The sequence below is a fragment of the Bacillus rossius genome, chromosome 1 (assembly GCF_032445375.1).
Source record: "Bacillus rossius redtenbacheri isolate Brsri chromosome 1, Brsri_v3, whole genome shotgun sequence".
Classification (NCBI taxonomy): domain Eukaryota; kingdom Metazoa; phylum Arthropoda; class Insecta; order Phasmatodea; family Bacillidae; genus Bacillus; species Bacillus rossius.
The window spans coordinates 89,745,977-89,762,613 of NC_086330.1; the positions used below are offsets into that span (position 1 = coordinate 89,745,977).

At 36.1% G+C, this 16,637-nt stretch overlaps 1 protein-coding gene across 3 annotated transcripts in view; it reads right to left on the bottom strand.

Moving 5' to 3' along the window:
- Window positions 1-6,042: 6,042 nt before the first annotated feature.
- LOC134539746 (protein bric-a-brac 1-like) overlaps window positions 6,043-16,637 on the bottom strand; it is a 694,502-nt gene continuing 683,907 nt past the window's right edge. For 2 of the 3 annotated variants that reach the window (XM_063382029.1, XM_063382019.1), the window contains exons 7-9: window positions 14,192-14,458; window positions 12,581-12,765; window positions 6,043-9,381 (exon numbers count right to left, since the gene is read on the bottom strand). In XM_063382029.1, the coding sequence (XP_063238099.1) occupies window positions 8,890-9,381; window positions 12,581-12,765; window positions 14,192-14,458 (944 nt within the window). In that variant the 3' untranslated portion in view covers window positions 6,043-8,889. The remainder of the gene's footprint in view (window positions 9,382-12,580; window positions 12,766-14,191; window positions 14,459-16,637) is intronic. The other variant, XM_063382036.1, reaches the window with a different exon arrangement.

The following is a 16,637-nucleotide window of genomic DNA, read 5'->3' on the forward strand; positions in this document are numbered from 1 at the left end:
TACTACATCTCACTAAGCAGAATGAGTTCCGAGGCGGTAGTGAAGCAACCAAGAGGGCTTCCTAGCGAGACAGTAAAACCTCATCTCAATACAGACAATATCTATAGCAGATGTAGTTGCAGTGATTTAAATTCACTAAATTAAAATTCCTAGATTTTTTAAACATGCAGAACAAATTAATAGTATTTTAGAGCTAAACCTGGTAACAAAGAAAGTTCAATAAGAACTTCTTTAATGTTAATATTTTTGAATTGTGCAACTGATATTGTCTCTGAAGCCACTTTAAACCTATCCACAATGGCTTCCATGCCATAACAAATAAATTGCTGTCAAATAAATACTAATTTAAAATCATAGTCATGATTTATGTCTTTGAATAAACCGTTTACTCATTCATAACTATAAAAAAAAATTGTGAATTAAAAATTAGTCATTACTCACAAACATCATACATTGCTGCAAGTTTTAAGATCTATATTTTTCATCAGAACAATTACATATTATTGGCATAATGTTTCTATATGAAATGAAAAAAATAAGAAATGAACTTTCAAGTTCAAATGTATATTATAAACACTGACACAACCAAATAAAGACAAATTTTGACTACTATATCAGATCTGCACAAAAAACAGGATACACAAAACTACAAAGACTGCAAAGAACTGTTTTATTAGGACCATAAAGTCTCACGGCATTCAGGACCTCTCTCGAAGAAGCATAACCGCATTTGAGACATTGTGGAATGTTGCCTAGGACCGCTAATGCTTTCACTCACATCTCACTCGCTAAAAAAAACACAGGCCTGAAAGGGTTTTGCACTGTTTTGTAAAGTCACAAGACAATAGGAGAAACCAACATGTTCACTCGCAGGAACAGACAAGCAAAGTGCAGTGGTGAGAGTCTGTTTATTTGCCCATGCGCAACTGGGTGCTTCAGCCAGTCCCTCACAACACCCATTTCTGTAAGCGCGTGTAGGTATCATTCCAGCGCTCTCCAAGGGGTCTGGCTCTGGGTATAAGAGTTTCCATACTGAAGTCTTAGGCAAAACCGTAATAGAACACGTTCTATTTTTCTGCTTTACCCAAGAGAGGACGTCATCAAGATGGTGGACCTATGTGTAGCAATGTAAACATGTATATAGCCCCTTTTACAAACATTAGAGTACGTAACAAGTAATGATATGCCAAATGAAACTTTATGATAGTAAAACTACCCTAGAATATATTTGGTGAACTAAAATAATCATAGAAAGAAGTAATGACAAGTTTTAAAATATGTAATGAAAATGCATTACAATGTTAATAACTATTAGTCTCCAATTTAAAATGTATGTTAAGATAGTGTAGTGGTATAGCATGCGGTTGTGGTGTTCAAAGGGTAATTTTTGATGTCGTTCAAAACCTCGCCACTTAAAAAACTTTTTTTTTACTTTTATTTAAATAACAGATTACACAAATCCCTCACTTAGCAGGTCTTCAGATTGCGCCAATTATTTAGCGCAATGTTAATTTTACTGCCTCAGTCTTTAATAGCATGTCTGTAAATTTTAGTTAGCACGAAATCGTCACAGGCAAAACAAATTCTGGCATGATGCCACAAAGTCTGTTTCAACTCGGTAAACAACAGATGTACCATGGCATACAGTTTGTCATACATAGGGGAAGAGATGCGCACGCAGGTCTGACTATGCTATTGGCTGTTGTACAAACATTAGCTATGCAAGTTACGTTGCAGCTATGGAGTGTAAAGGACCAAATGTTTTTACGTCCTCATGTATGCTGCCATGCTGTACCGTTGACGCCCTGCCACAGACCGGGCCGCGATGAACCTCAGTCTAGCCAGCACACACAAACACAAGCATCATCTGCCCATTCATCTGCTGATAATTGTACATGCGCAAGCACCAGCAGTTGGAATCATAGTGGAAACATGGCTTCCAAGTGAGAGCATAATGCATCATGTTCAAATATTTGAGACAAAACTAGAAGTATTATGGTCTGCAGAATGTCATGAAGGCCACACTTATATTGGTCGCACTTTAGTTATAAGCAAGTCAACTGTGCACACAATCATACAAAATAAGGACTCTATCAAATGTTTATGTAAGTCTGATGCTGTTGGTTGTACTATCGGGAATATACTTGGCATTAGATACTGGAACAGAAATGAACAGATGATTCACATGGATAAGGTTGTTAAATGAATGGTGCAATGAAGAAAATTCATGGCCTGACAGGATTGATGTGAACCATGCGGTGATACACGAATAAGCACTTAATTAAAATCTAAATGTCCAGACAGTAATATTGGTTTCACTGCCAGTAAAGGAAGGTTTGGACAGTTCGTTGAAAGGTACGCAATATGAGTTGTTCATGCCCAGGTGGGCAAGTCAACCAGCCGACTAACGATAACTATCTCCCATTATGCGGTGTCATATTTGTCATGCAAAGTATAGGATGGTAGGCTTATGAAGATAAATGGTGTGACATATTTATGGTTGAGTGTTACTCTATGCATTTATATTATGTAAATAATATTTCCCTTCCCATTTTAGAACACATTAAGTAAATTAGCCTTGCTATTTATATAGACTAACGCTTCAGAATGCACTATTACAGATATCTCGAACATGTTTAGGAACGCATTAGTAGTGCTAAGTGAGGGTTTGGTGTACTGGATTATACATACAGTATTTTGCTTTAAGCAAATAAGTATTTATACATTTTGTTTATCTTATTGCTATAATATTCTTAAATTTATGACTCAGTCAATTCATTTTATTATTTAATACTAGGTAGATATATTTTTACTTAATTTAAATTATATGTTCACAAATAATTTAAACAAAAAAAATTCCCTAATCAAAACTTTAATTTATTAGGAAACGAATGTTTAAAAATTATTAATAAATAAACACTTCATAGAAATCCACACCTAGTGAGCCTAAATGAAAATGCCAGATAGTTTTTTTTTTTTCCCCCCACTTTGGATTTAAGTTTAATGTGCAAACTATGCAGGTTTCTTTGTCTCACTGGGTTACAAAAATTGTTAGTTACAATTTATCAAAGTAAATAGTAAAGTTAGTAATCACGTAATATTATAAAACATATTTGAATCAGTAGCATTTATTTCACTATTACAATGAAATTAGGACAATTAATACTGTGAATTAGCTAGATGAACTGTCTGATTGATGTAATATTATAATTATATCATAAATAAATTACATTAAAGCATAAATAATTTCCCTTGTATCCTTTAAATTTTCTATTACTAGATTTGGAAATTACCCTACCAATAAAAAATGAAATCTCATTCATTTCAAACTTGCTCTGTTTTTATTTTTAAATAACACCGGCACACAAAAAACATTAAGTAGAATGTGCATTTGACCGGACCTACCTACGGGTACGTATTTGGTCCGCTGAATCCGAATTCGAGGTCAGTTTGACCCCTACACCCTCGAAATTTCGAGAAAACTTCTAAAAACCGTAAAAATGATGAAAATCGGCAGTTTTAATGATAAAAAAAGTTTTTGGAACTAAACTAAGCGTGATTTTCATGTATTTCGATCCACTGAATATGAATCGAAACTTTATTGAGACCACGAGCCGTTTTAAATGTAAAAAAATCACACAAACCCTCCAAAATTCCGAAAAAAGTATTTTTTTTTGTTTTTTTACTCTCGAATTGAAGACATCAAAAGATATAAAATTTTATCTGAATTGGACCAGAAGAAGTTTTTTTTATCATGAAAACTATATTTATTCGGAATTTGAGAGTTTTGTGTGATTTTTTCACATTTAAAATGGCTCGTGGTCTCAATAAAGTTTCGATTCATATTCAGCGGATTGAAATACATGAAAATCACGCTTAGTTTAGTTCCAAAACATTTTTTTATCATTAAAACTGCCAATTTTCATCATTTTTACTGTTTTTTGAAGTTTTCTCAATTTCGAGGGTGTATGGGTCAAACTGACCTCGAATTCGGATTCAGCGGACCAAAATACGTACCCGTAGGTAGGTCCGGTCAAATGCACATTCTACTTAATCTTTTTTGTGTGCCGGTGTAATCAACCAAATTTGTTATATATTTTTTATTTTTTTTTTGCAAATTAACTATAGGAGATAAAGTATCATATAATCATTCACCAGGTTACATAATTTTTAACATAAATAACTGAAATTTTCATTTTTTTTTTCCCTCACTATTTTGTTAAATTAACATGTTTATCCTTCCCCAATAAGCTAGCTTTGATCGGTAGCTGCTTTGACTGGTTTTCTGTTAACATTCTAGGTATAATGTGTATGGAGTTCTTATTTTCTGCTATACAAACATTTACGCACATTTTTATTCCCATGGGTATAACAGAAGTTATAGCAGAAAATGGGCATTGTGTGGGGTGGACTTTAAGATATGATGTAAAGTGAAACATTTACAATCTACGATTTGGCACATTCTGTAATCTGGCACCAATTCAGCTTATCCCCTTCAGATTTCACACATGTATTTTGATAATGACCTAGGCACCAGTTCGCAGCACTGCGCTGCCCATGTTTCTAGTTCGCTCAGATATTATCGTTACCGTCGGTTTTCATTCCAGCACAGGGTTTCCTGTTTAGCAGGTTAAAATTCACATTTCAGAGGTACATTTTAGTGATGATTTTTTGAATGAAATTACATCTGCATGTATTTTTTTGTAAGTGTAACTTCTTAGGTAGCGATGAAAATAAAATTTCAAAGCCAAATTTTAATGTGTTTTCGTGAAATTTTTCTACAAGAAAAGGTCCGAGAATAGGTATTTGGTCACAGATATATTATATAGAGAGCACTATGCTATATACTTCCTGTGCTTGTTTTAGTTCTCCTCTTTATGCGAAGATTCATCCCCTGTCCAAAAAGAAATAGAACAAAATAGATGAACGAAAGAATAAGACAGAGAATGTGCGCATGCGCTTGTATCAGAAAATAGATATATGTATCCTACTCAGTCAGCTGTGAATGCCTTGAATTTTATATTTGCTACCAGCATGCTCGCATTCCTCCTTATTCAACCAGCAGTGTAGAGAGTGCTGTTGAGCCAGTCCCTGCATTTCTTAGATAGCTAGTGTTACATGTTATGAATTTCATATTTCGTTCAGAGATTTGGCTTGTTCAAAATAACAGAATTGTTTGAAGATACAGTAACATGCACAGTTTTTCTTTATGGTGTATTTAACAGTGAGAAAAAAATTATTGTTAATTAATCATCATTGATTTATCAATAATTATTATTATCCTGAGCAATTATTTTGAAGTAACAAATTTGATTTGTTAATTCATGTTTATTAATTTATTTTAATTTTTATCAAATTTCTAATAAATACAATAAATGTTAACATTCCTAAATACTTGAAAAAGAAATGAAAGCCAGAATACCCTGCACTGTGTTGTTAAACAGAAGAGTCCCGCTAATCCTGACCCTGCTCGTCCGGACATTGGTTAATCTGGACAGGATTTAACAAACACAAGCAGGATTTTTGTTTTGTTAATCTTACATCAGTTCATAGATTAAAATCTTAAATCGATGTATAGAGTAGTATTTAAACTAAAATTTAGCTGCAGAAAAAGTTATTTAAGATGAATAAAATGTGGATTTATATAGTTTTACCCATCTAAAAATTGTAGTATGTGCATTTTAAGGGAAATCCGATTAATGCCAACATTTGGTGATCCGGTCAGGGTGCGGTCCCACCTAGTCTGGATTAGCCAGGATTCTAATGTCCTGTCCATTAATTTTCCTTTGGTATTCCCGTGAAACCTATATACACACTCAATAATCCGGTATGGTTGTGGTCCTGTAAGTGACAGATTAAAAACCTTTCGCTGTATGGCTCACTCTACAATGCATCAAAGTAGGCCACTTTTTACAGAAATTTATCTTAGAACATGTTGTGCTATTGAAGTGCTTCCTTTGGTAATAAACACAAAATTAATTGCTTAAACAATACAAATAAAAATTTGCTTATCTGGAAGGGGAAGAAGAATATAGAGCAATGGATGTATCTATTTTTTTTATTGAATACACAAGTACATATTGACATTAGCAAACTGATAGCACATTTTTTTTTACATCTAGCCTGTGATTTAAAAGTAAAATGAAACAGTAATATAAACATGAGTTTAAAAACAGGAGGGGGGAAAAATCATACAACATCCAACTTCAAGCATTTTCACACCTCCTGTCCTGTAATAAGTTGCAAATACAAAAAGAATACTTGTGACATGCGCATCAGCAGCTCGTCATAAGTGAAAAAATTAATCAAGAAATACAATCTGTATTGTTAACAATAGTCCAATTTCCAATCGTACAACCATTTTGGACCACATTGATGCCACAGAAATCATCACCATCATCTTTGGCACTCACATACCATAGAAAGCGCTAACGAGAAGGTTTATTTTTACAAACAACATGTCATTACCCTAATTACAACTTCCAATACATTCACTGGAGATTAAAAGCAGAAAACCACATTTCTAACGTTTCCTTCCTTGTAACTGGGTCTGTATACAGATTAACTGAAATAAATTATGCAAACACAAACTATGTGAAGTTCTGACACATCATGTACAAAAAATCCTTGCAACAGAAAACCACAATGACAAATCAACATGGTGTTTCAACAATTTAGAAAATACAGACAGCTCCAAGCAGTTTCAAGCATTCTCAGAAGTTCAGAGGTCCTTATCTCGACAGCAGCCAATTACATCTGATAACCGGTTATGTGAGTGTTCCTATTTATTTTACAATTAAAACTATTGATTACAAGTAAGCTGGAGTGTGAGTGACGAGACGAGTATCAACTATTTAACACTACTACTTTTAACCACCATCATGCTTATTAGTACTGTTTACACGGAAAAATAATCCTAACACTGTAGCACGGACAAGAACTCGGAACTGCTGTTGACGTGCGCTGGGGAAGGGAGGCTACCGCAAACTGCCCCAAGTCTCTCTCAACTCCTTCACACCTTGCTCGACTGTCACCAGTTACGCTACACACTACTTTTTTTTTTGTGGAGCTAGATCATTTGCAAGACTTTTCCAGTGCCAAAAATTTCCACAGACATGAATAAAATAAATTAAGTGAAAAAAAAAACCATAATGTTCACATTTTCTTTTAAATCTAAGTAACAAAAAAATCTTCTTTATGTAATATGTCTATAAGATATGAAATAAATGTGCCATTTAGGGTGATACCGGTTTACCAAAACAAAGCCACGTCCCAGTATTATATTTTCAGTAAAAAGTATACTCGATAAAAGTGTTGACATAATTTCATCACATTCCTTTTTATTTATTCCCACATGGTCAGAAACATTGGAAGGCACTTTTTCGCTACTTTTTGAACACATTTAAGCCAAGAATCTCAACAACAATGGACACTTATAATAATCATAATAATAATTCTACATACATCGTCAAGTGAAGTTTGCAGTACAACCTATTCATGAGAAATGTTCAATTAGGCACAAGTTGATGAATGCTACATAAAAATTGCTTTTTTCATCATTTTTAAGTATACAAATTTGTTTCTTTTAAGAAAAAATTTATTTATCAAGAATATGGTTGTCTACAAATTCACTGTTCTTGATTTATTAATTCTTTTAAATACCTTACTTTGTATCAACTGATTCAATAAACAAAAAACAAATTTTCAAGGCCACTTCTTCATATTTTACTTGTCTTATATTTTTTATCACTTTTTACATTTGTAGTTTGAGTCAACAATTTCTTCATTTCTAACTTGGCATACCCCAATGGCAGGAAGGCATTTTTATAATAAAAAATGATTTCTTCTGTCAAATTTTACTACTCATATAAATTTTGTACATTATTTTTCTTTTCCCTAAACAAACAAATCACAAAAATAATTACAATATACGTCTTTACGTTTATTCGCTATACAATACAAAGCAAAAAAACTGACTAGACTATACTGGCATTTACAAGAGAGAAAAATTTATTCTATGCAATCAATTTTGGTAAAACAGACAGATAGCACAAAAAACATCAAATGCTCCCTAAAAACTCTCTCATTTTTTCCATAAAATATAAATATTTATCGATATAGTTAATAATATATTTTATATCATTTCAATATGTATATCTATCAACGAAATGACAATCTCACATGGCCTCACTAGGTGGGCATTCACTTCTAACAACAAATCACATATCAAAGAGTTTTTCTCCACAATTTATTTTGGGTCGAACAAAATTTGCACAGTAGAATGCAGTTTTACACAAAGCTACATGTGTCTTCACCGACAGTAAATCCCTTAGAAACTCGAGAATAACTTTCCTACACAGTCTCTAAACGCTAAATCATCTGTACACTTACAGTTTACAAATCTAACAACAGGGTGAAACGTTCATGCAGGTGTTTTTGAAATGTGCTACTTTTTATTCAAAACATATTTTTTATTTACTTCTTCATATATTTTTTTCTTTTTACTTTGGTGTTGAACTACTTTACAAAACACGAAAGGTACCTCTCCTAACCACTACAGACAATCATGGGATGACAGACGACATCGGGTGCACTTAAGCATACACGTAAAGGAATGTTCTCTCCGTAATGTGATGGGAGGATGACGACACTTAGCTACAGAAGACAAACAACCGGTCTTGTTGCACATCGTTAAGTTAACATCACGCTAGTACGTCACTAACTACACATGCCTTGTTCAAAATTGATGGCACTAGAACGTTATGATCATCAGAAGAGGGGCAGGGTAAATGAAATTCAATGGAGATTCTCATAAAGTTATACTAATTTTTTTTTTTTTTTTGGAAGTGTTTAATGTTAAATACTGGAGTGCAGGCGGCCCAGCCGTGGCTAGTCGGCGTGGCCGCTCTCTGCGATGGGCTCGGCCTTGAGGGGCGAGCGCACCAGCCCGTCGTGGTGAGCCGACACCAGCTCCTCCAGCTCCTCGTGGAACAGGTCGGGGCGAGGCGAGGCGAACGTGGAGGGGGGCGGCTTGTACGCCATGGCCAGGCCGAAGTCGATGGCCGCGGGGGAGGGGGCGGGGCTGACGGCGGCCGACTCGGCAGGGCTGGCGGGGGAGGGCAGGGAGAGCGAGGGCGGCAGGCCCCCGTGGGCCGTGCCGTTGGCCGGGGGCAGGCCGCAGTGGCCCGCCACCAGGCCCGCCAGGCCGGCCTCCGCCAGCCCCTGCTGGTGCTGGGCGGCCGCCACCATGTTGCACATCTGCTGCCTGAGGCCCTGGGCCACCGCCGCCACCGCGGCCGCGGCCGCCGCGCCGGGCGACACCGTGGGCTCTGGCCCGTTGCTGCAGGGGGCCTGGCCGTAGCCCTGCACGCCCAGCTGCTCCTGCCAGGCCCACGCACACAACCCACTTTCAAACACCAGCACTTCACTTCAAGTGTCACGCTTTCAGCACAGGGGCAACAACGCTTTAATTTTGGGAACGTGTTTTGATTGGTTATAGACTACATCACAGTTAAATGTAAAACCCAAAATTTAAAAAATAATACCTAATTCCTCCATAACAAGCTATTTTAAAGCTGTTAAATTTTTTGAAAAAAATCATCATAACTACAGAGGAGGATTTTTTTTATATCCTTTAAGTTTTATTTTAGTTCTGGGTGAGTTATGGGAAGGTGGGGGAAGGGAATGATCGCCTCTCCCATAGGACGACTGGTTTTCAGAAATACATAATGTTGAGGCAATGAAATATTTAATGTTTCAAAATTGAGCACTTTTGAATTGTGGCTAGTAATTTTATTTTACAGCTTAAAAAGAGTTGTTCTTTTTTATCTCCAGATGATGACCTTATGTGTGTCAAAAGCAAACAGAATATACATTGCAACAACCCCTTGTACACATCGGGTAAATGTTGCCAAAGCTCAGAGCGTCACTGAGAACTATATCCCCTGTACGTAACGTGAAACTGAAGACAGCAGTACAGCAGTTGTGGCCTCACTTGCCCGACACTCAGGTGTTGGACCACAACTATTGGTTACTATTGGTCACCTTTTTGTGTATTAATTACCCCCAACCCACATGTCAAAATGGACCAAATGAACATAATTTTGTGGTTGCTGTTTTAAACAGACTAGTTTATGAATACAACACCCAAATCTTGAGATTGTAACATTTGTTCCATTTTAACTGCTTACCAGAAAGCACCAAACCCCAATGTGACGTCATAGCTCAGATGTGAGCTTGTTCACATTTGCCATGATCTGTGTTTGCTTTTGAAAAATCTGTTTCAAAATAACATTTGCTGATACAACAAAATAACATATTCTAAGAATCCTAAAGGATGTATTGTAACCATTGTAACTGCTAGCTCTCAGTTTATTCTCAACCACAAAGATTCCTAGAGCATAACATTGACACATACTATCACTGCGACGCAGCTCAATCTTGAAAGCAGAGATAGCTTAGTAGTGTATGGTACATACCTAGTTATAAGCATGTTCAGTCAATTGCAGTAACAGGTAATGACATTTTTAATGTTAAAAATAGTCAGCAACTCCCTGACAAATTATTAGGGTGAGAAGTTTCATATCACAACGTACAATGTTTAACATTATATTTAGTTGAATTTTTTTGTGACAAAGTTATAGCTTTTGCTTTCTTTTACACTTAACCATATAACATACATGAAATATATAAATGTAGGTGTATTTAGAAAGGGAGTTTTATCAATAAGTTTTGGTAATATTAATAAGGCCTTTTTTTACAAACACTATTGCATGTACTTTAACAGTTAAACGTACAATATTAAGTTTTCTAAATTACCAATAACTTAAAATAACAATTTACCCATGCAACCTAATTATGTAAACTTTATGAAAGACTCATGACTAAACATCTTAATAGAACTTAACTTTAGTCACTCCATTTTGCTTTTACATACATTATAAGGTCACATAGAATTATATCAACATGAATTTTAATCGGGGTATGAAACGTAACAACTGATACTGCACCCTTACTCAAACTATGCAGTTGTGAGTTGATTTTTCAAAAGCCAAAATTCATTTGTACGTACTTCAATAGTAAAAAGCAATAATAAGATTCACCAACTTCTCTTGGCCCGCTGTCACTGGTACTAAGTATGCTTACTAATGAACATGTGCTTGTGTTCACTGTATTCACATTGTCTCAAACACACAGCAGAAAAGTGCAACATCTTAGGGCAGAGGGCGAGAATGAAGAAGAGGCGTGTTGGGATCCCCAGCCATCACCATGGGGAGATGGACATGGTGTGACTTTGCATACTAAGAGAGGTGACACATTGGTGGCTTAACACTGCCTTCTGCAGTGTGGAGGTGACGGGACAACACAACGACCCAGGAAGAAAATATTCCTCAAGTGAAAACTTCTTTGACCCATCCAGAAATCAAACCCAGGACCTTTCATCATTACCGAGCCGACAGGTCCAACTACTTGTTCTTAACATTGAAAATTATGTTAGTATAGAAATATTATGGAAGTTATTATAAAAGCTATTTTATGGAAGATATTACAGAAACTATTATTGAAGTTAAGTAAATTATCATATGTAGAATTTATTAAGGAAGTGTGTAGAAGTTATAATAGAAGTTATTTGTAAAAGTTATTAAGGAAGTTATTATAAAAGTTATTATTTTGTCTAAAATCAAGCGCAATTCCAAATGCTAAAATGCTCTTAATGAATAGTATTCCTTGAAGTTAAATTCTGTGACTGGCCAAAATGGTCTCTTGCCTAATACCTCCTACTGTCTCTGCTTTGGAGCAATCACACAACACCCACTTCCGCCAGAAAGTCACCAAAAAATATTATTAATGACCATTCTGCATTGATTCCCCATCCATAGCCTTTTGGAGAGATATGACAAGACAACAACCAGTTCCGAGTTATGAATTGTTGTAAGTACCAAAATAATTCTTGGGCTCACTAGGAATCAAACTCAGAAATTTTGACTACCAGCCAAGCAATCAGCCCACTGGTCCTAATGGTCACAACATTACGGCTATAATGCTACCATGAATTTTATCAGACTAAATTTCACTTACTATGCAAATGCATAGTCCGGTCTTGTATATGAAAGAGTAAACAGACAAAACAGTAAAATAAGTTTTATTAATACCAACAAACAACATTTTAAACAACTACCACCTTAAAAAAAAATACAACTATTGAGGGTGCCATCTATCCAACATTAGTGTGGTAAGCAATGACATTTTCTGAGATAAAAAGTGTTTTGGCATTTAATTTGCTTTTAAAGAGTCTCGGATTGAAAAAAATTCACAAAAATCTTGAAAGTTAAAACTTACCATTAACAGTAACTTAAGCATAAATATATTTTCAGAATATGCAATTAATGTTTACATTGAGACCGACAGTATTATTTGCAAAGACAGACACACGTGTTTGGTCACAAAAATGACTGCACTATTATGCATTGTTCGTCATGGTGAAGGTCCCAAACATGCAGGAAACCAGTGGTAAGATGCACACTCAAGCCAGCACACCGACACACTGCTACAGACAGACAGTAAGGAGATAGGGACCAACCAGAGTGTTACGCGAGTGATACGGTGCTGCATTCACTGGAAGGCGCGGGTAGGACAAGTGCGGTTCTTCTTTGATGTGTTGAGGGTCGCGGAACACAACCGCCCGTATCACCCCATGAATGTGGTCTTCTGGCCACGAGCCCAGCAGAATGCGCTGCGGGCGCCCGCGCCCTTTTGGCCGCAGGTCTGCCAACAACAGCATAACTATCAACCACAACCTGCTTCATAAAGAAAACCATTACACACAAAACTTCCACACTTCAAGTGGTAACTCTAGCCAAGTTAAGGAAAAATAGAGCCCATAACACTCATGTTCATAACATAGAGTATATTGGGAATAAAACAAATGCAAAGGAATTTCTGGAAAGCCCCAAAATGCAGACACCAAAAAGTGAGCATAGCAAATTAGATAATTCATAAATCATCAGAAACCAGGTCAGAGGTATTTTTAGTTGGAAAATTACAAAACGTTTGAAGAGGAAATCATGTCATTACTATCAGAGACAACTTATTATCCTATAATTATGCAGAGGAAGCTGTGTTCAGAGTTTAAAATATCAATAATAGCACTATCATTTTGTTAATTAAGTTAAAGAGAGAAGAAAACATCCATAAAAACTACAGCACATACTAAGAAAAAGACCCAATATGCATAGATATATACAATTTACAAACTAGCAAACTGTTTTCTAGGGCCATGTGTGACGTCACAGCTGGTCCTACAATAGAAAACATGCCCATATTTTTTATCATTGTAATTCATTGAATTGATTCCAACTTGTTTTTAGATTTTTACACTTGCAAATAAATACTTTCAACACTGAAATGCCTCTCTACAATCTGGAGAGCCAGTTTCATCAGTTAGCCACTGCAAGTGCAACCAAAACACAAGTTTTGTAACACAATGGTTCATCAAAATTTTTGAAGACAGGGCACAATTAAAATTCTACAAATAGTTTATTTATTCTTGTGTTTAGACACATAAGCCTGTAATAATGATGTGTAGGAGCATGTGTATTTTGCTAAATAATCTGATTGCTCATTCAACTGCAACGAGGTATGTCCGCGTTAGTGATCGTTCCCTTGCGATTGGCGGCCGTCTAAAAGAGAAGCCATTGCCCTGTTTAACCGGGGCCATTCGGGAAAAGTTTGCTTCCCGTACTAGAAATCTGTGAATGGCGTACTGACAGTAGACAACTAACTGAAATAAAACTAGCCAACCCCGAAACACAGACAATGCTACAAAGTTTTAAAACACAGCTGGTCAGGAAATCTTTTTGCGAAAAGTACATGGCCACTGGCAGGGGCGCAACAACTAAATTTCCAAAGGGGGGGCAATATACCTTTTTATAAAGAATCATCGATCCCCCCTATTGAAGCAGGGGGTCCGGGGGTCCTCCCCTGGGAAAATTTGTATTTCAAGGTGGAAAATGGTGCTATTTAAGCAGTTTTATCATCTAAAAATTGATTACACAGCACTTTCTTTGCCCCCGTTTGTCGTTGTTGCGCCCCTGGCCACTGGATGTGTTAAAAAAAAAGAGCTGTATATCCTGAATGAAATGGAACAACGGAGTAACCACACTTGGTTTTACACTCTCGGAGCCGCACTGACCTGCGCTCCCATCGACCGACGGCCCCAGCATGTTGTGCACGCGGTTGGCGTACAGCACGAACGTGGGGTACGGGATGTCGTACTTGCGGGCGGCCTGCGACAGCGACAGCCCCTCCTTCAGCACGGAGAAGATGGCCTCGGCCATGGTCTCGGGCCGCCACGACTTGAGCGGCCCGCGCTCCCGGAACCGCAGGTTGTGCACCAGGCTCTGGTTGGTGTTCCAGCACTTCTGCCACATGGACTGCAGTTGGTACTGGTAGCTGTCTGCTGGAAGAAGGACACAGCCCGGTGGTCGGGTCAGCTCCCCCGTCCGCGCACGGCCCTCGCCGACAATACCTGTACACACACTCTTTACTCGATTCTATAATTGTCCACTCTGGTCTGTGTTCCGGCATTTTATATCACAGGTACTCGAATGCAACTTATGTGTCCAAACTACATTTTGGTTATATTAAATACAGTTAGAAAATTTGGGCCCATGACAATCCTAAAATATAAATTTCAACATTGAAACAAAAAAAAAATATTGAAAGACTATAAAATATATATATATATTTTTTAAAGGAGGAATAATTGAATTGACTCACTTAACTAACTTATGAATATCCCATGAACCACTGCCTTTATTATTGAATTTTTAAAATCAAGGATAGAAAAGGAAGGTGAAAAAGATAAATTTAACTGGCATTTAAAAAACAAATTCCATAATCAATTTTCAAAATAGATTTTATAAACTGTTCTAAATCTGACTCCTCAGAAAAAAAAACCCACTTGGCAACGAAGGGACACAATTCACATTTCATTATAAATATAAATAAGCTAAAAAATGTAAATGTAAACATGATACATTTGTAAATTTGTCACTTTTATCTGTCTTGAAACATTGGTTCCAAAAAATCACTTTCCTACTAAACACACACAAAAATTTTTTCCTAGAGCTAATTACTTCATTATTTACCTCAAAAGTTGTTACAGTAAAATATTAAATAACTTAGATACCTTGTTTAGGTCTGATTGGGCAGTGTGAAAAAGTGTAATATTTGTAAATAAATACATTAATTATTTTCACAAAATGTTTAATATGATTTTGAGTTAAAAATACGCTTTATTTATTTCTTACTTCATCATGAAATAAACAAGTAATGATTTAGCTTTTTAATGTTAGCATGAAGAACTTGTAGTCCTGAGCGAAAATTAAGAGTTAGTGGAAGTACGACCTTGAGCAGGGCAGATGACTACAGGGCTGACTAACACATTCACTGAACACAATCCTGCCTTCTTGACTGGCAAGCGCAGACCTTTCGCTGATATGCGATGACTTTTGTAACTGATCTGTGACAATTTTTTTATGCACACATTTTCATTGCTAATTAGTACACAAAGATCATGTCATTTCAGATTCCTAAGTTAGTGATAATTTTCTATAAATGTTTTGGAAACACTTCAGTTGACTGTTAAAAAATAGTACAAACACCAGTTTTGAAAAAACAAACCCATATAATCATATATGCTTATATTTTCCCTGAGAAGAAAGAAACAAGTTACTTTAACAAACTTAGTAGCAAAAATTTGAAAAACAAACAGCTAAGTTGAGCAAATACTAGTTTAAAGTACCTGCAGTCAAATGGTTTTCAGAAAACCTGCAAGTGATGCACCATTATAAAAAAAATTATCCCTAAAATCATGCCCATATATTTAAAGAATCTTTTTACAACTGGTTGTATTCGTACCAAAAAAAAAAAAAAAAAAAAAAAGCAGCACTATGCGCAACTACATGAGAAGAGATCCGAATAATTAATTTAACAGGAATTTTAATATAATTTTTAGCAGCACATGAGTAAAATCTCATGAACATATTTGGACGGGTAAATTAAGACTTGACAATTAGATCACCTGTTTCAGTTCCATTATAGTTTCTCCAGAAAAATACACATTAGAATAATTTTTCCCCACCCTCTGAACATTAAATTTTCCAATATATAACTACTTATCATTATAATTAGTTCTTAAAATAAAAGAAACATAGACTGTAAACCTTATACTCAAAATAATATTTCACCCCAATAATACAATTTTTGTATTCTATTTTTAATATTTAAACTCTATGCAATAATGTATATATTTCTTCCAACCTCAGCATAAAACATGTTGCTCTTAATCAACACAGGCTACAATATCACCATTTACATCCCCAGGAAGCAACAGACGGTCACTGGCCAACGCACACACATCCACATGCCTCACACAGCACAAGATGTGCCAATGACCAACACACAGGAGGAACATAGGCAAGGCCCAGATGCCAACCCCTCGATTTTGTAAATGAAAAAAAAAAAAGTATGTTTCCCAACATTTTCCATCTGGGCATGAATTTTTGATACTTGATAAGCTGTGTCCTATGTTTGTAGGCTCAGTTGGCAACGCAAATTTGGTTCTAAGCAGCCAA